General features: G+C 40.8%; 1 protein-coding gene across 1 annotated transcript in view; it reads left to right on the top strand.

The window, feature by feature from the left end:
* The window catches only part of ITPR2 (inositol 1,4,5-trisphosphate receptor type 2), a 242,890-nt gene that overhangs the window by 74,854 nt on the left and 147,341 nt on the right, over positions 1–20,695 (top strand). The window contains exons 18-23 of the mRNA XM_031061432.1: positions 162–413; positions 1,248–1,392; positions 2,312–2,462; positions 16,011–16,204; positions 18,512–18,644; positions 19,569–19,626. Of these exons, the coding sequence (XP_030917292.1) occupies positions 162–413; positions 1,248–1,392; positions 2,312–2,462; positions 16,011–16,204; positions 18,512–18,644; positions 19,569–19,626 (933 nt within the window). The remainder of the gene's footprint in view (positions 1–161; positions 414–1,247; positions 1,393–2,311; positions 2,463–16,010; positions 16,205–18,511; positions 18,645–19,568; positions 19,627–20,695) is intronic.

Below are 20,695 nucleotides of genomic sequence, written 5' to 3'. Positions count from 1 at the left end.
ATTTAACAAATAATTTTAATGTCAAGTTGCTCCCTTACTTAACAAAATCACTCTTGCTGTTTTTTAGGATTTATATCAGAAAGGCTCACAACAGGCTTCTGACATGTGATTCTGAGTCTTCTTTCATTTCCAACCCATTTCCTTGTTATTACCTTTTTAAGGTACCAACTGAACCTCTTTGCAAGAATGTGCCTGGACCGCCAGTATCTTGCCATCAACCAGATTTCTGCCCAGCTGTCAGTAGACTTGATCCTCAGGTGTATGTCTGATGAGAGCCTCCCCTATGACCTGCGGGCTTCCTTTTGCCGCCTGATGCTGCACATGCATGTGGACAGAGATCCCCAGGAGTCTGTGGTGCCTGTCAAGTATGCCAGATTGTGGACTGAAATTCCTACCAAGATCACCATTCATGAGTGAGTTGAAAGCGCTTCAAAAGTACAAAAGCTCTTTGTAGGGTTAGTCTCAGAATAAAATGGTTGTAGATGTCCAGTGTCCACAAAACATGTATGAAAAAGCATTTTGTTGCAGAGCATGAACTATTAATTATTGTTACTCTTGGAAACTTCAATGGGCAGCTTTCAATGATTAAATATTTAAATTTTATTTTTCACTATGTTCTTTTATTGGACAAGCTGGGGAAGATGGAATGGCCTTTCCTCAGACCAGCTGCACTCCAAGTAAACCCATTGTGTCTCACATGACAGGTTTGCTAGGCTGGAACTCGGTTTTATACCTCAAGTTCAACAGAAAGCCACAGCTGGGAACCCAGAATTAAGACACAGCCTCTGTCCACAAACAACTAACAGAGGCTTTGGCCTTCACTTAGTGAAGTACTTAAGCATGTGTTAAATTTAATTTTAGAGAAAGGACCATTGATTTCAGTGGAAACCCTGTCTGGCTCCACTGATTTGATGGAGCAGTAGCACTGAGATGCTCCCAGACAGGAAATATCTGGCTGGAGAGACAGAGGAAGAAGCACAGCAGTGCAGCAGGCAGTGTTGTTTCTGTTAATGACCTCGTTGAATTGCCACAGCAAGATTTAAGAGTTCTATCTGCCACAAGAGTGGTATTATCCTGTCTGTATTCTTCCCATTCCTGGTACTGTTGAAGGGAAGGTTTGGGCATCCACTTTCCATATCTCCAGAGAGCTGAACTAAGTAATCTCAGAGGGTCATGACTGGTTTGTTTTTTCTTTAGTGACAGCTGATCCTGATATAGAGATATTCTTTCTGTACCTTGTATTGTAGGTATGATTCCTTCACTGACTCTTCAAGGAATGAAATGAAAACAAAGTTTGCACTAACAATGGAATTTGTAGAAGAGTACTTGAAAGAAGTTGTGAATCAGCCCTTTCCCTTTGGAGACAAAGAAAAAAACAAACTTACATTTGAGGTACCTCTCAGCTATCTGCATCCTACATATAGTATTTCTCATTTCAGATAAGATGATGTTGCTGCTTTCAAAATAAAGCCATTTGCAGAATAAATGTTGGTGTAAAATAGCCTAAAGAAGCACCTGTTCCTAATTCCATTGTTCTTGGTGCTGACTGGTACTGCAGAAAATAATATTCTTGTCTCCTGTATTTTTCCAACCTCGCTTTCCTTCTCCTGGGGTGGTTGCATTTCAGTGGAGGGAGAGAGAATTTCTGGGGAGTGAATGGTGAATATTCCTGCTCTTTCTTTATTGGTGAAATAACTTACAAGGATTCTTCAGTATAAGTAAGAGCTGTTTTATGTATAGGGTATTACACTCAATGAAACACTCTGGATAACCTAATCCTGTGGTTTAAACATTGTTTGAAATTCCTGACAGAAACTTTAGATAGGCCTAGATTTTCTAGGTTCAAATAGCAGAGAATAAAGGGGAAATGCTTACAGCTTTTATAGTTCTTCCTCCAGCCTACTTCTCTGTTGCTTTTGCCTCTGGTCACCTGAAATCACCTCTGTGCAAACCTATCATCTTACTCTTCTGCTGACTTCTATCTTCCCCAAAGCTGCTGCCTTTTAAAATAATTTCCCAGAGTCTTTCTTCTTGATCTTATATCTTTTCAGAGATGTAATTTTATCCTCCCAAGCTTTCCTAAATCTCACCTTGGTTTTGCTGTCTGCAGTAACCTGACTGATTAATTGGTTTGTCTAATCCTGACAAACATTTAATGTCACTGGCCTTAGTCCAAAAATCAGTGGCAAGACTTGTGCTAGTTTGAATGCACTCAAGATCTGAAGTTCTGTGGAAGCTGCTGTGTGCAATGCAATTGAAAATCACAAAATCTGTCAGTACTTCCTTCATTTTTATTTTATTTTTCTCCTAGGTGGTACACCTGGCTCGAAACCTCATATACTTTGGCTTTTATAGTTTTAGTGAGCTTCTCAGGCTGACCCGGACGCTGCTGGCAATTCTGGATATTGTTCAAGTTCCCATCTCGTCGTACTTCGAAAGGCTGAGCAAGTTTCAGGATGGAGGTGAGATGAGCAGCACAGACTGTTATTCCAGTGGGTAATTAGCTTTTTAAGTTGGAAATAATTTATGGAACATCTCATTACTCTTTCAAGGTTCTGTATTCCCACATCAGCCCAGCTACAGGAATGCATTGCAGGGGGCATTAAGATGATCAGCTAAAAAAGAACCTTTTTGAACAGACCTGCATCCTTCATGACTTGTGGGTACTGCGTTGGTGTTGTGGTGGCTCATGTGTGGCACGGCTGATTGTTAATCTTAGCACTTCAGTGAAAGGGAGAATGAGATGGTTCTGGTCCCACAATGGCAGAAGTACCCAAAGGAAGTCCAGAGGAGGCCATCCTCTGCCTGTGTTTGTCAGCTTAGAATGTGCTTCTTTGAACCCAGACCACAATGCCTCTCTGACAACTCTAGGACTATTCTGTATGTCCCACTGCTTTTGCTCCCATGGTTTAAAACTGGGTTTTAATGAGCATGCCAGGAAGGTGCTGAAACGTAGCATTTAGTTTTCCTGTGTGAGTGGAAGAGAGGCGTGACTGTGGTGTGGGCTGAGGGTCCAGAAGACTGACTGATGGAAAATTCTCTTTTAATATGTAGCTGGTGTTGCCAGCCAGCTGGCTCACAGCACCAAAATGGATGAGCTGTCTTGTTGCAAACAATTATTTTGTGTTTTCTCTGGGAGGCCTTTTCCCAGCCTTGAGATTTTCTAATAATCATTTTGCTCAGTCACTCCCACAGATGCCCTGCAGGAGTGTGCTGTTCTTCACAACTCTTTTCTTCTTTGAGACTCACACACTCTGGAGAGGTGTAGACTGTCATTGTCATCTCTGAACCAAGAAGTCATATGCTTGGTTCTCTTGATCTTCTCTCCATCACTGCCAGCAGACTTTAGTGACACCCTCTGGAAGTCTTTCCTGCAATGCAGTGCACACCAAGTCATGCTGTAGCTGGCTGCAGTCCCTCCTCAGCACTAGAGAAAAGACTGTATGCCCAGACACTTGGAATTATGTTTTCCTTTTTTGTCCCTGAAAGACTGCATTGCAGACTCTCTTCTTAAATGGCTCTGGACACAGTTTGACTCCAGACACAATCTTGGCATATTTACAACATGGGACATGCAGATGTGGTTCTTCTGCTTAGTTCTCACTCTGCCCAAGCCTTTAATCCTCATTATACATCTTGTTTAGTGTTTTTTTAACTCACATTTATTACCCATAAAATCATGTTTTGTCCTTAAGTCCCTTTTATTTCTGCAGAAGTGTTTCCTTTCAAGCTATGTAAGAGAGGAAAGAAACGCCCATTAAGTGCAAACAGACCTGCTCTCAGTTATGTGAATTTCCTTGGCAATTCCATGCAAATCAATGAATTTGCTTTGAAATAAATGAGTGAAGGAATGTTGCAAATGGCACCACCCTGCAAATGGAAGCTCAGTAGCCTTTTTAGTAATACTCAACCATGTACTGGAGCCTTGTTGGGAGCTTTTTGTCAGAAATCTTGTTTTGTCTCATGTTCTTTCAGCAAAAAAGGCACAGAACAAAAGTGTGATTTTTAAAATTACCTTCAACCTTTGTACAGATTATTTAAATTTCTTTCCTGCTGTAGCTGTCTCCATGGATGTTTACCTTTCAAACACTGACCAGTTCAGGTCAGGATGTGACAATTCATGGATGTTCTCTTGTTAATTGCCTGTGGGTTGGTTTGGTTTGTTTGGTTGGGGTTTTTCCCCTTTTTCTACTAACTCTATGTCTAGAAAGCTTTGGAGAGGTTTTTTTGCTGGTGCAGACTATTGTCAGTCCTGTCTGCAATCTTACAGGAGCCTGGAGATATTGGCTGTGCTGTCTAAACTTAAAAACAGGCATTGAAACTTTGCTGTGGTGAGACAATGTGTTTTTATGTAGAAATAGCTGTAAGACTTTCTGGAGAGGCCTTCTACAGTCTTTGTAAAAGAAAAGGATGCCTTTGGGTGGTCAGATCTTTTCTTCAACCTCCCTTTTCTTTTCTGATTGAGAAACTATAAACTACATAAGGTATGCATTCGCTTTGCACCTGAGACAGCATGATCCTGAATATTTAACTGCTGTGTCCAAGCATCTTGCCTTTCCTCCTGCTTTCTCTGGAGGTGCAAACTTACCTGCCCGTGAGCTATAAAGATGCATGTGTCACAAGGATGAAGTTGAAGCAGTTTAATAACTCCTATTCACTATCTTTGAGCACCCAGCTCATAGTGCTTCATGTTCAAAGAACATATTTCATGTCTGAAAATCACAACTTGAGCAAAACAGGGGAGTGCTTTTCATTAAGGAGAACTGCTCAAGAATCAACCAGCCTCACTTTAGGGGCACATTGCACCACTGAGGGGTGGTGCTGGGCTGGAACTTCTGGGCCTCTCTGCTTGTGTTGGACTGCAGATGATCCCCAGGGTAAGTCCAGAAACACAGGTGTTCCCTGGGTCCTGTGGAGTCTGGATCTGTCTTGTCCAGGATGCACTAGGGATCCTGAGGAATGAACAGGCAAGCACAGAAATTGGTCTTGGGAATTTTTTCTAGATCTCCCCTCACTCTGAGAGTAAGGACTGTTCACCATGCAAAGCTGCAGGTATACACTGAGTTTCCATTTTATAGTAATTATGAGATTGTACACGCAAGGGTTCCCTTCCCTTCTTACACAGATATCCTCTCTTATAAAACTGTGTTGCTCAGAACATGTTAGTTGTTTTATTAGTTACCTGTCCTGGCTTTTTATTGTCTCTTTTAATTTATGATACTGGTTTCTTAGGTTATTAAAAAGGGTGAAAGTAGGAATTACCTCAGTCAGTTTTTTTAGATTTTGGAAAATGTGATGGCAGTTTCTAAAATCAGAATGGTCTGTTGATTTTTTCCAGCAAGTGTTTTCTTATTCATAATTTTCATAAAACACAGACAGATGGATTGTTCCCTGCCCTCTTTCAGGGTGGTGGGACCTCTCTCTTCAGTCAGGGGGGTGTGAGGGTGAGTTCTTGCCTTTAGAGGAGGTCAGATTCCATTCTCCCACATCTCTCCAGACTGCAGCATCCTCTCTGGCAGGTCCAATACTTATAACATTCATACCAAACCTTTGCAGAATATTGCAGGTAGGTGTCCCTCCAACACATTATTACTCTAGGGATGTGCAGGTTAACCTAGCTCCTTTCTAAAGAAAAAATAGCTTCCCTGAGTTGCAAAAATCATAACACTGATGGTCTTTAAATAAACAAACAAACAGGTATGATTGTTTTTGTTGTGATTTTTGTGTCTATATTATGAATTTATGGAAGTTTAAATGTTGGAGTTTATATAAACTGTGGGGCTTTGTTTGGGTTTTTATGTTTGTTTATTGGTTAAGTGGTTTTTTTAAAGCTTCCAGTCAGGGATCACAAATGTCTAGGCAGAAGCTTTAATTCAGTAAGAACATGTATTTCATTCCTTGAGCTTAGGGCTTTGAAGTGTAGCTCGTAACTCCAGTTTTGACAAACACTGAAAGCTAGTCATGATGCCTGAGACTGACAGTTTATTGGTATAAACAAATATGTTTAAGTTTTATCAAGCATTAGGGGCATGATCCTGTAAATCGTTTGTAGAAAAAGTGCTACTGAATACCAGTTTAGGTTCTGTATATTTTAATTTTCATCACTATTTAAGTGTAAATTTGCATAGATTGATAGTGAATCTATATTTAACAAGACTTTGTCAATAGTTATGCCAATTCAGAATCACAGTTATTTTCAGGTTCTAAGAAAAATGACTTGAAAAGGGGTTTGCCCAAATGGATAAGTCATGTAATTTCTATTCTACAGCTGTAGTAGATGGAAGGTGGCATCTCTGTAGAAGTTGAGAATTTTTGTCAGGGTGTATATATTTTACATGATAGGTTTTGTATTTTAGTTTTCTTAAAATGTATTGATTTCTATGGGAAATCAGTGCTGAATAAATCTGGGGACAGGTAGGTTATGCTGTCTTTCCATTTACTTTTTCCAGGTCAGTAGCAACAAAAGTTTCCAACATCTGGTAATGCGAAGTTGTTGGGAACTGGTGAGCTGGATTCCTGACTGGTTTGACCAGTCCACATTGTGAAAATTGGAGTCAGGATTTTGGGAAATATATTAATGATGGGTGGGAGAATGTGGTGAGTCTTGGCTGTGGAAAGCTTTCCTGGAGGTGTGCACCTCAGAACTGAAAGAGCCAAATTTTCAACCAGCAGACTTGAGTCTTCTTCCCTGTTTAATATTTATTTCTTAAGTACACCCACTTACTTCAGTAAAACTACTTGTTAAGTGAGGAATTATATATGACAAGTGTTGAACTGTTGAGGCAAATCTGCAAAATGGAATGTATTTTTAGGCTTAGTGGAAGTTACATGAAGACTTAATTAACCTTTTACATTAAGAAGTCCTTTTCCCTCCTTTGCTTAAATTTGGAGCCACTTTGGTGGCTGAGGTATTCCTTGATGTTTTCTTGGGTTTCTCTGTCTTGGTTTGGCAAAGATTCTAAAACCACAGAATCATAGCATGGCTTGATTGGAAGGGATCTTGATGGTCATCTCATTTAAACTCTACTATTCACCTTCCACTATCCCAGGTTGCTCAGAGCCCCATCCAGCCTGGCCTTGGACACTGCCAGGGATGGGGCAGCCACAGCTTGTCTGGGCAACCTGTGCCAGGGCCTCACCACCCCCACAAGGCGCAATTTCTTCTGGATATCCAACGTAAACCTACTCTTGTCAGTGTGAAGCCATTCCCCCTTGTCCTGTTGATCCTTACATTATTGTAAATTTTTGTTACTTCCTTTAGAAAGCTTAATTTTAATGCCACTGTCAGTTACTTGAACCAGAATTAAATTTAATGTACATGTAGTTTCATGGGTGACCTTATTTGATGAAGACAGATTGAAGAAAGCTGGCTAAGAAACATTTATGAGACAAGATCCTGTAAAAAGTAAGGATGTATATTTTTGGAAATGCTTCTTATCTAGATTGCACCCTAAAAATGAACTGACTTGAAAATCTTGCAACCATCTTCTTTTTTTGTTTCAGTCAGTGTGTCTTTAAATTATTTTGGTCCATATTTGAAGCTGTTTTCTGTTTCTTTTTTTTTCCCCTTTTAGATTGAAAAAAAAATATGGGGTGTACAAAATATACTACCTCTATCCTAAAGAGTTATCTTTTTAAGGAGAAAATGAGGATTTCATTTAGTACTGCTGTCATTTTGGCACCTTTCAAGAACATTATAATCTCTTGCAGTTTTAATTAAAAGGTAAAGTCATTGCTTTCCTAGTAAGTGCACCCTGCTGTATCATTCCAGAGTAAGGAGCCAATCTGTCTTGTCCAATACTGCTAATTTATTCTCTGTGAATTAAAATGCACATCTTTCTCTAGGTGCTATTTGCTCTTTCAAATAGCTGATTTTAGTCAAACCATGCAACTACAGCATATGTTAGGTCTGAAAGAGGAAGCAACATGGTAGTAGCAGCAGGTAAGCCACACATTTGCCATGCAGCTCAGTGCTGTTTAATTACTGTTGTTTGGGAATGAGAATAATGACATGCCAGGGAATACATCCCTGAATTTGAGCTGCATATGTCTTGGGATGCAGTTCACAGTCCTGGGCACCAGCTGAAAAAGCCCTCAGTGGTACAAAACTGGGTTATCTGCAGAGTGTATCTGTCCCTCAGGAGCTCTACAATTTTTCTGAGCCAACGTCCATTGATATCAGTGGGAGTCTTTTGGTTTACTTTGCTCAGTCTTTTTGAAAAAATAAATTTTACAAAGTGCCTGTAATAAGCTTAAATTGTTCCCACCTCTGTGATTCTCATGTTAAATGTGTTACCCACAACTGCCTAAGGATGATGCCTCTTTTTACTTGTTCAAACTGGTGGTCAGATATCCCAGCTGCTTCATGTTGTGCCTGGGTCTGTGTCTTGGTGGTGTGTTCCTCCTGCAGCTGGAAGGGACACAAGATTCCATCCTGCCAGGGGGAGGACAGGGGGGGCCTTGCCTTCTCCTCGAGTGCTGGTGAGATCTGCTGCCTCTCTCTGCAGAGGAATGCTTGTGATTCTGTGTGTCAGGGGACTCTTGTCCAGACTTCTGTTGCTGTTACACTGCCCAGGAGCCTCCTCAGCTCCAGCTCCAGTTAGGTCACATTTTCTTCCAGCCCTTTTGGCTGCAAGTAGAGGTGCACAGTGACTGGAAGCACCAGTGAGGTCACTGAGGGTTGACAACAAGGCTGCACCTGCCTTTTCTGTGGTCCCTCTGGGTCCTCTGTGCCCAAGGACCAGATTTCATCCAAGACTATTCAAAATTACTCTACTGTTTCCCAGCCCTGCATCTGCATCTGTTACCTGCACTTTTGTCTAGTTAACAATTTGCAGTATCTTCTTTGAGGCATACTTTGATTAGCAGGGCTAATGAGGCAGTGGCTGCCTGGCAGGCTGGAGCAATAATTTATACCAGCAGTTTACAAGAAAAGAAAGGTTCTAAGAAGAGAAAGGAGAGTTAACTGTGTTAGTCACAGATAGCTACAGAGAAGAAACTGCTGTTCAGTGCAGAGTATTGCCAGACCAAAGGGGAGGTCAGACTGAGATCTTAATTCTGTGGCATGAACCATTTCTCTTTCCTCCTTACTCTTTCACTCATTATAAGACCCGTGCATTAATGGGATTCCAGAGACCATTGCTCTTCTAGGAATCAATATCTGTCTTACAGATGTAACTCAGCTAGGAGGCTTGCTTCCCATGGTGCTTTTTACCCTCAAGGCCAGCATGCTGATGTATGTATTTTTTTCCTTTGGACTAATGTCCGTGGCATGAAAGCCATGCTTGACAGAGCTCTGTGGTTTTGGGGATAGGAAGAAAGCCCAGAACCTGCAGAATGTCAGGAGGAGGTGAAGTTTGATGGAGTTTCACCATGGCTGGGCAGCTGAGAGTTTGTATGTAAAAAAGGAAGGTTTATGGCTATGTTGTGGTGGAGGCTGGAGTGGCCAGATTCACTCAGGGGCTGGGAAGCAAATGTACATCCATGGCACATTGTAAGTTTTTTCCTTTGTTTTGCCTCATTACTTCTGAGGACTATAAAATATGGAAGTGATACCTCACCATGTGTCCTTAATGCCAGGCATTAGGTTTTCTGTAAACCTTACCTGAGGTCAGCTAGTTATTGAGCAATGAAAAATGGTTTAATGAAGACATAAAGTGTGATTCTTGGCCTGTTTATGGTAGGTTCTGAAGTCTTTATGGACAAATTCTGTAGAAAACCTGTAAAAATTAATATCTCTTTCACAAGCAGAGCTGTAAGGCTTTAATGCTTCTGGCAAATAATATACAGCTCTAAAGAGTTTGAAATAAAATGTGTTCCTTCAGGTAGGGATGTTATTATTTACTTGTTATTATATGTCCTTAAAATGGCTGTAACTTTTCATGCAGAAAAATTAAATTGCATGGAGGAATGCAGCCAAATCAGCAAAGAAATGTACAGCTAAAGCTGCCATTGGATTCTCAGTCTTGCCCTTGGTATTTAGACATTGCTGCACATGTGGTTCCCTCACGTAGGATCCCCAAGGACTGGAGGTGTTATGTGCTTTAAGATGGCACCAGAGCTTTCTCTGGGAAGCTTTTGGTGGAGCAATAGTGTAAATCTCACTGAAATCCCCAAAACCAAGGATATTTGGAGTTTTGCTGTTGTGAATACTGTCTTAAAACCTGGTTGAACACACCTGCACTGCCACATGGGTTGAGACAAGGTCCTGTGTGCTGGTTTTGACTGAAGTGTCAGTGTCCTAATCAAAAGCATGCTTGGGTTTGATGACATCAGAGAGTTGTTTCTGTTACTTAATTACTGCATAGACCATGTGAGAATTGTCATATTTTTGTAAAGCCTTCGATTTCTTCTTCCTCCCTCCTCTTTTTTTTCCTGTAAGCAAGATTGAATAATATATTTGATTTATGGACAGGTTAATGAAGGTTGTTGGGGTAGTGGATGTTCATTAACAGATCTCTTGAAGATCTGATCAGACCTTTCAGTACCTGAAGGGAACCTACAAGAAAGATAGAGAGGGACTATTTACTCCAAGGTCATGAAGAGACAGGACAAGGACAATGGCTTCACACTGACAGAGAGGAGGTTTAGATTAGATATGAAGAAGAAATTGTTCCCTGTGAGAGTGGTGAGGCCCTGGCACAGGTTGCCCAGAGAAGCTGTGGCTGCCCCATCCCTGGAATTTTCCAAGGCCAGGCTGGATGGGGCTCTGAGAAACCTGGTGGCAGGTGCCCCTGCCCATGGCAAAGGGGTTGGAACTGGGTGGTCTTTAAGGTCCCTTCCAACCCAAACCAGTCTATGATTCCATGTGGCAGCTCCCTTTTAGGTACTTAGTTTCCAGAAGCTTTGAGCATCCAACTGGTCCCTAATGAAAGCTGCTGGGTGTTAAAATCCTTTTGAAAATATGGGCACTTTTAAGATTTCTGTGTAGGGAGATGAGCATAGTGGGAAACTGTTCAAGCTAAAAATAGCTGAGCAGTTTTCAAAACTGAGTCCTAGGAATCCATCTTTAATTTTTCTTTCTTCTGAGGAAGACTGAACAGCAATGATAGTAAGAGCAGGCTGCTTCCCCCCATGGCAACTAGGGACCAGATCAGGTACCTATAGGTAATTTTTAAATAAACAAGGCTGCATTTTGGTTCCCTGGCATCTTGGAGATTTCTGTGGAGCACAGGACTCTGGGCACTCAGAGGACTCTGGCTCTAAGGGGGTCTGTCAGCGTTTGAGGCTTCCACTGACTGTTCACCCTCAGGTTCTGCACAGCTCTCTGCACTGTGTGTGGAATATCCAAAATTCTGTGGATCCTGGAGAGCAAACTGAGGATGCTCCATAGCAATGGGCTGGGAACAATTGGAAGAAAAGGCACGAATTGCCAGCTGCCTCCAGCAGTTGTTTTTCTTACTGAATATGGTATTTTGTCATTTATCATCCATACTGTATTGCATAGCAGATTGTTGTTCACTTTTATATCCTGCTTTTAGAATTTTTGCAACCAGTAAATGACTTATCAAGAAAATATGTTTATGTAGAAAATGAAGTGTCAAATTATCCACTGTTTCGATTACTTGGGTGGTTGTTATTTTTTTCCCATAATTGACTCCTTTGAAAAGCCTTTCTTCTCAGAGAGGCCGCTGTGTTGTCAATCGTGCCAAATTGTATGAGATTATGTGCTACAGTTTTGTGACAGAAACTGATACTCATTAGGAAGTTGTGATCACTGTAATAAAAAGTAATGAAAAGGAGATGCACAGTTGTCTATTCGAAACATGACAAGCATTCTTTTCTTTCCTCTTCCTTCAGTGTCTGTCAATCTGCAGCTCCTTTAAATTACCACTTGTGCATAGTGAATTCACTCTTCCATCGACTAATCTTGTTGAGACTGTACGTTAAATAGGAGACATTTCTAACGGGTCCACTGCTTATGGAAGGCTTTTGGCATCTGACTTGTTAGGCAGAGGGGGGAACAGAGAAGAAGGGAAAATTGGAAAAAGATTCAAGAAAATTTCCTTGTGTTCTTTTCCTCCATTGGTCAGCCACGTCTCTGAGTGCTTGTGCCGCAGTTTGCTGCTGAGAGAAGTGGTTGGTTGCACACATTAGCACCTCACAACATTGCAAGGACTGTTCTCTCCCTGCCACGCTTCACAGCCATATATAAATGTTAGTACCTTGACCTCAAAGAAAACAGCCAAAGATGAGGTCAGCAGGTTAAGGGTGGCAATACCATATGGAGGCACAGCTCAGCTTCTCTTCACTTATCTCTAGCAAAGCGCACATAAGAGTAATCAGGGTTCACATCTACTTGCTCTCTCTCCTGATTTATCTCAGTTAACTAGCTGAGGCAGTAAGTTAATTTTTCCTTGGTCATTGGTATTCAGGAAGCACTTTGGAGATGTGACTAAGATCAGAGCTCCCTTATTTTAGTCATTGTGTGCACATGTACTAAGAACTTAAATCTCTTTTATTGAGCCAATGTATTTTGTCTTGCATTGTTGCAGGCTTAGCTGACAGAGAGCCAGTCCCTTTTTAAGCTGCAGTAACCTTCCTGCATGCCTTACCTCAGGGAAGCACACCCTTCCCTGCTGGGATAACCACCTTCAAGCAAGACTGCTGCTGGCCCCTTGTGCTTATGACTGACAGATTTAATCCATGCTTAACATGGCCCAGGCTCCCAAGGCTGGACCGACAACACTGAGTATTACCAGTGATGATTACTGGGGGATCTGTTGGAAGAGAAGCTGCTCCCCACTCCTTATGTACATGGAAGATCTCCCTGGCTTCTTTCACGAAGCAGAGCAGCTCCTCTCAGTTGAGACACATCAGCTGCTTCTCTGCCATCCATGAATGTGCTGCTTGACTGCTGTCTGCTCCTTGGAGAGGGTTGCATTTCATCAGCACCCTGCAAAACATAGTTGTTGTGATACCTTTCCTGAAAAGAAATGCTGAATTGCTCCAGTTGCTGCAGCATTTTAACTCTGGGAATGTTCTCTTCAACCTGCTCTGAATTAACTGAAAATTATAGTCAGCATCAGGCAGTTGGTTAAAAAGTTTTCCAAGATGACACCTTGTCTCCCTGCTGTTATTGACAGAAATAATGCAGTATTGAATCACTACCCATTTCAGCTGTAAATACTGGACTGGATTAAGTAGACTTTTCTCTTACTAAATTCCTTTCCTATGCATTAATGAAATACTGTTTGAAATGGCAGGGATAATAAATACCACCTTAATCCTCATTCACTTTCCCACCTCTGTCTTTTGAAATCACTTGCATTAAGGCCAATAGTGAAGGAATGCTGTGGACAGAGGGTTTATCCTTGTTACTGATGCCATTGGGAAGCAGCTTCGTAGCTGCCTCTCACTGCTTTGTGCCACCTTTGAGCACTGGTGTTCTGTGGGTAACAGGAAAGGACAGCAATCAACTAATTTATTTTTATTTCCTAGATGCTTTTCTGGGCTCCAGTATCACATTAACTGAGTGTCTCAGAGTCTTTGCTATTGCAGGCCTCTCACTGTCCTTCCTAGAGGTGGAAAAAGTGATCTACGCATTTATGGAGGTCGTCCTGAAATGCAGAGACAGTGACCAATTCCTTTTTCACAGAAGGAGTTGAATCCCATTCCCTGCCATGCCTGTGCAGCACCCCAGTAATAGCTGAGAAATTAGCAAGATATGGTCTGGGCAAAATCCCAGCTTTCTTTCTCCAGGAACTGAGGTCCACCCAAGATGTTGTCTGATGTCTTGTCCAAAAGACACTAACTTTTTCGTTAGCTTTACACCCAGTATATTTCAGTCTTGAAGGGTGAGCAGGAACTTTTCAAGATGATGTGGAATTTTTCTTCCTTATTTTGGGCAAATTACAGTTGTGTCTTGTTTTGAGAAGAATATCTTCTGGACTTAGACCTAAGTGATTTCCTCATCATTATCCTCATTGACTGAAGTTTGTTTTTAAAGAATTCCTGAGCTTTCCAAATGCCCTCTATTTATATTTCCCTCTGCCCAGCTGGGCAAAAGAGATTTTGAATTGATATTTTGAGAGATGATAATTTCTTAACCGAGGTGTATGCCAGGGGTGTTGCAGGCCATGATGCAGCTGCCCAAGCTACAGGTCTTGTTGTGGGCTTATCTGTCAACATTAAGGACAGAATGAAATGGATTTCATTTATTTAATGGTTTGAAGATGAAGAAGACACAAAATGTTGGTTCAACTGAAGGTACTTTAAGGGTTGAAGGTCCTTCATGTAGTACTGTAGCTTTGCACAGGTGGTGGTCAATACAAATATTTGTTTAGCACACTGGGAGAAAGGAGCTGGGGAGTGGAAGAGACATATCCATCCCATGTTATTCCCACACTGTTTTACTTGATTGGAAAGGAAAACACACCATTTTCATTTTATGTCATGGAGACTATTTATGATGAATTTATTTGCTTTATGCCTGATTAAGCAGTTAGAACTTTCTGTGCCTGCCTAATGTGAAGATCCAGCCTGTAGTTTGACTTCTAGGGTTTATTTCCCTAACAACATGCAAAATCAGAAGTACATTCTCGCCACCCCTTCTGTAGGGACTTGAAGTATTATTTATAAAAGACTGATTCAGAGTGATTGCACACCAAACCAGATGCTGAATGGGACCTCAAACTTGACACAAATCTGCCTCATTCACTTTGAAAAAGCACCTTCTTTTTGTGTTTCCCTTTTAAAGTCAGGGCTAAAAGCATTCTCTTTCCATACACATTGTAGTTGTATATAGATTGAAGAAAGAAGGGAATAAGAGGAGGATTTTGCCAACAAAATAAAATCCAGCCTTGATTTCTACAGCAGATTATCTGGGAAGAGGGTTTCTTCAATGTGAGTAGATCTTGGCTGTGGCATGATGATTAAAGTGTACTAAAGGACAGACAAGAACTATTCAGGCTTCTCTCAGCAAAGCTACATTTCCTTCAGTCTTTTCTTTGCCTTTAGTGTAGCCTAGGTCCTGGCATTCTTCCTGTGAAGAGATGCTGTCATTCCCTTCCTTTCTTCCATTCCTTCCTATCTGTGTTTTGCAAGAAAGGAAACTGATTCGTGCAGGTAGGTAGCATGATATTCTCACACTTTCTTGTCCCATCTTTGCAAGGAAGCCACTGATTCACTGAGATGCTTTTCCCATCAAAATTCACTATAAAGACCAGTATAATCTGTGGGAGCAGATGGTATTTCTTGGTAGATTTTGCAGTGTACCTGTGCAACCTGGATAAAGGTTTTTACCACATAAGTGTAAAATATTTTTTTCCCTCATGAGTAACTTACAAAAGGCACTGTGATTACAGATACCAGCTTGACCTTCAGGACAGCCTTCAAGCCTGGCATTCTCCTGGGCCTTTTTTTTAAAGGGGAATGGTTGGCTGGTTGTGTCAGTTGGGTTTGCGTTCTGCCCTGTCATTTAAACCACACAAAGAGATTGATCAGACTGGCACAACCTCATCTCTTTACTCTCCTTCAATGTGACATCTAAAACTCTTCCCATGTGTCTCCAAATTGCAGCAATAGATGGTATTAATAAAATACCAATAAAAGTTTTCTAATGATAAGCATAGTCAGGTACTGGAATTGCTTGCCTAGGGATGTTCTATAATACTGGATATGCAGCACTCAGTTTGCAGATATTCTTAAAAACAAGTTAAACCTCTTTAAGAAATTATCTTGAATGTGGATAATACACCTTCAGTCAAAGGAATGGGTGAGATTTCTTTAGTTCTACTTTTTGTCATTTGTTGAGCATGTTAACAGAACTCTGGAAATATTTTGGCATATTTACCATCTGTTGACCTGTAAGAAATGATATCTTGGAAAATCAGCAAAGAAAATTTTTGCCTAATTGTGTAATTTGAATGAGCTCAGGAGCTAAGGGCTTCTTTTTCAATATGCCTTTTGAGACTGGAAAGGGGTTTGACAGCATGGATGTATGTGTGATATACAGCACTGTAAATGTGCTTTAGTCCTAGGAAATGTGTCTGTTTTTGTTTAATGCACAGGGAACAACGTCATGAGGACCATCCATGGGGTAGGAGAGATGATGACCCAAATGGTGCTGAGCAGAGGGTCTGTGTTTCCCATCAGTACCCCTGACATACAGCCAAGCATTCACCCAAGCAAGCAAGCCAGCACTGCAGACAGTGAAGATGTGATCGTAATGGACACCAAACTGAAAATCATTGAGATTTTGCAGGTAATAATGAGGGGTGGTATATTACACAGCAGCCATTTCACAGTTCTTTACTCACACAGTGGCCAGCTCTGTTTCCCACATTCTGACTATTCACTGGGTTGCTTATTGTAGAAATAACTCCTTGATATGAGGAAGGATGGTCCTCTGTGTGAATAATTGCAGAGTTGTGGTCCTCACCCTGTTGTACCAGCTTCACTTTTGAAGGAACAGGATGCTGCAGAAACTTTCTCACTGTAACTGTGCGAAGACAACTTGTCCTCTAATCTGCCTCACTAATGTTTCCTGAACACAGTGTGTCTGTTTCCAGTTTCTTTCACACACTTAACACTGGGGTGGTTGCTTGGTTTAAGCATTTGACCCCTCTGTTGCAGTAGTTGGATAAAGGGCAGAATTGGCCCTGGCCCCACTGAAGTTGTGGGAGGCTGCACACTTCTGGTGCAATGAATGCATTTCAGATTTCCACTGTTGGGCTGAGAACAGTCTGTGGGCTGCTGTGATTTTCTCCCAGCTGATGTGACAATCTGGGTGACACCAGCCTGCCTCCTGAGAGGCAGTTTTCACTTGGTGCTGTTAATAAGTGAAGTGGCACATCCTTGCTCTGTGTATCAAATCCTACTTTCTGCAGTGCTTGGACCCTGAAGGAATGTTTCAGTGTTTTCTATAAATTCTCTGGATTTGTTGGTACCAATGTCACTTTTGAAGGATTCCATTTGTTCTGACTGCTCATAAATTATTTAGATGACTCTAATTACTTGTCATCTGAAAGGCTATCAATTGTTAGAATATACTCAGTACTGCATTCTTTGGTTCTAGTCCTCCTTTACTTTAAAACTTACAGTGAAAGACAGAGTGTTACAAAATTATATGACCTAAATAACACAAATCACGTCTATTGCTTTTCATTTTCCTCGTTTGTATGACTGAATTTCTCTCCATACTGTCCTGCTTTACTGGTCAATGCCTAGGAGGATGATTCCAGGACCTTGTCCTGTGCATTCCCTGAGGGAATCACATGTTGTCTCATCCTTTCATTTTTCATAGCACATTCATTGCAAGAGCACTCAGGATTGAAGAGTACTTAATCCTAATTTTTTACTTAATCTGTGGTTTGGTAGTTAAGGATTGGTCATATAGTCAAATTACTTCAGATAAGTGAGTTGTCATATGCTGGATGAATCCCAGTAAATGTGCATATATATGATCCTAGTCCACAAGAAATACAAAATAATTCAGTTTCATTTAAAATGCAATGAGGAAGGATTAATTTCAATCATGTTACCTTTCATTACTGTGTCATTAGCCTCAATGGCAAGTAAGAATATTTTAGATTTATTGTACTAACATGCAAAGCAAGTACAATGGTGATTAAAGCTGTTCTATTCTCAGAAATATTTCAGTTTATAGTAATATAATTCTCAACATATCTTCCTGTTGCTTTAAGTAAAGATGTTTAACTTATGATTTCTAACCTGCCCTTAGCCAGAATTAAACAGATGGTCTGATAGACTTAGTTGACTATGCATGGACTTGGGAAATTTTTATTTTTAAAAATCTTGCCTGTACAATTCTGGGGCAACTTAATAATGGAACCAAAATAGAGAAATCCTATTACAGTGGGTCTGGGAAGCATATTTGACTTTAGCTGTAGATCAGAGAATCAGGTTGCCACCATTTGCTAACTCAGCTTTCAAATCACCCGTCACCTCAGCCTTGGAAACTCAGCATATGTCTTTCATCCTCACTGATGGTAAAATATGTTAAATAATCTTAAAGGTGTTTGATTACATTCTTGCATTTCCTGTGGGTAAAAAGCATCCATGTGTATAAGTGTCAGCCCTTAATTTGATAATAATGCTTCCAGCCTAGTTATTTTCCTCACTATTCCAATATTAAAGCAGCATTTCCAAGTCTGAATTAGGATTTTTCCTGTATGAGTTTCCAGTTTCACAGCTGAGAAACAAAAAGGAATTTTTCAGGTATCTGAGAGAGTGAGCCTTGAGCCTGTTGAGCTTGCTCTCTATTCCATTCTGTGGGGCATTGGAAGTCCAGCTGAAATATGAAATAATTGATGTCAGTGTGGGTTTGAAGGTTCTGATCTGGCTTGCAGGCAGGGAGGACAAGGCAGCGTGTTGGAGCCCCTGCACACACCCAGTGGTACTCAAGCAATCCACAGGGCAGAGTTCAACATGTCTCTGGATGGGCAGGGGGAAGAAAGGAATCACAGAAAACTGGTGAATGTATTGGATTGTTTTTTTCATAGTAAGCTTAAATTAATTTGCTTCACTTTTTTTTTTTTTTTTTTTGTAGTTTATTCTCAGTGTTAGACTGGACTACAGGATATCCTACATGCTGTCTATCTATAAGAGAGAGTTTGGGGAAAACACTGAAAATGTTGACTGCTCTACATCATCCCCATCTGACACACCAGGGACTGCTTCAGGTAAACCTTGCAGTTTTCTTTCAATGCAAAGTAATTCTGGGTGGGCAACTTCAAACACTGAGCTCAACTGCAGCAGAAAGACACAGGCTACTGCAAGTTGAAAAGCTTGTGAAAAATTAAAAATTTTAAGGAATTTCACAATTTGTTTTTGCTGGACTCTCCTCCTCCTCTAACAAAAAAGTGATTCCTTTTCCCTCACTATGATATTTTGTTCTTTTATCTCTGCTCTTCCCAAAACACTCCATGGTGGTAAGTGGATAGTGTTTGGGGATGGATGAGGACAGGTTTAAGTCAGGTGAACATGATACAGGGATTATTTGGCTTTCGAGGGAGCCTTCCCATGCACACACAAGTGCTCAGAAACTTTGTGTGAATACCTGCAAGTAGGGGAGAATTGCTCTAGTTCGAGGTGGGCATATGTATAATACAGGTCTTAAGTAATAAGTTATATTAAAGCCATTCTAAAGCAAAATGATGGTGTGGCAAATAACTGGATTTATGGTAAATATTCTAAAGTTCATGTGTATGCTTTGCTGGGGTTGGCTCAAGAAAAAAGAAGAAAATGTAAGCAAAAATGTAAAAGTTTGACAGTCTACATCACTTGTGGGTCACTGCTGGTGGCTAGTACAGCTCCTAGCACCCTGTGGCTTTGGTTCATCACTACAATTCTCTTCCTCAGGAACAGTAATACACAATTTAAATATGCCCCATATCCTGTTTGTTCTCTGCTACTCTTGCAGAAAGCAAATTTGGCGTAGTTGGGGAATGACTAGTTAGACCTTTACTTGATACCATCTGCTTTAAAGAGGAACAGAATTCCATATTGCTGTGCAGATTAAATGATGATCATTGGCTTTCTTTCGTTTTTTTTTTCTCTTCTTTCTTTTTTTATTCTTCAATTTTTTTCTTCTGATTTTTTCCCAGCAGTTGTTCCCGACATAGATGAAATTGCAGCTCAGGCTGAAACCATGTTTGCTGGCAGGTATATTCTGAAGTTTTACCTCTATGTATATTTATATATCTTTCTGTTCATGTCAATATTTCTCATGGCCAATCTGTGTTTATTCTGTGCTTATTTTTATAGCCCTTTCTCTTCTCTTGCCTGCTTGTTAATTGCATAAGCCATAGTTGAACAGAAACGTGCCAGGAAAGACCTGGATTCAATCAAGCAAATAGCCCAGCTGGCCTGGATGGCTGTGGGATTGGCTATGAGCACCCTCTTAGCTGTAAGAGAGTTGGTAGAAAGTTTTTGTTGTGTTCCCAAAGGCAGCTGGGGAATGGTGTACAGGTGTATTGGGCTGAACCACACTGATTTTCTATTTATCTTATAATGCCTCACATGGGTGCTGAAAAGCCACTCTTTTTTTGGTGTGTCTTATGGCTACAAATTTCCTGGATCAGCAGCTTGCTGTTGGCCCTCAGGATTTCTCCTAGATTGCATGAGCTGTTGTCATTGCACTTGGTGTTCAAACTCCTTGGGAACATTGTGCCAGCAGTAATCCCTTCTGTGCTTCCTCAGATCAGGAGCGGACCACTTGCCATGATCTCCTGGTCCACCAGAGGCCTGTAGATCACAATTTATGCTTGCAGAGTTTTGAACAGAAAAAAGTAATCCATGGAAAACAGTCACACTGGAGAGTTACTACCATTATCACTATATTGGTTTAATTTTACAGGTATAATTATAATTATACCAGTAAAAATTAATTCCATTTAGACAAGACCATAGACTTTAAAGGTTTTCTTGGAGCTAAGGAGAAGGATCTGCAATGTGGGCACTGTGATCTTTCCTCTCTCAGTCCCTCATGCATTCTGAATCTTTACCAGCACAAGCAATGCCTCCAGGCCTCTCCTGCACTCCCATAATGTAAAACAACACACAGCCCTTGGCATCTGCATCTTTAAAGTGAACAGAGAGACCGAGTGGTTTCTTGGAAACATTATTTCTGCTTTGATATGTTAAGTGTAAATCTGCTTTCTGCTGTTCCACATTATGAATATGATTCCAGAAATACGATGCTTTTGGCAATTCTTGCTATTTTTGATCTTAT

Source organism: Geospiza fortis, unplaced genomic scaffold (genome assembly GCF_000277835.1).
Source record: "Geospiza fortis unplaced genomic scaffold, GeoFor_1.0 scaffold8, whole genome shotgun sequence".
NCBI lineage: Eukaryota > Metazoa > Chordata > Aves > Passeriformes > Thraupidae > Geospiza > Geospiza fortis.
Note: the sequence above shows the minus strand (reverse complement) of the source record. Positions and strands in the feature narration are given on the sequence as shown.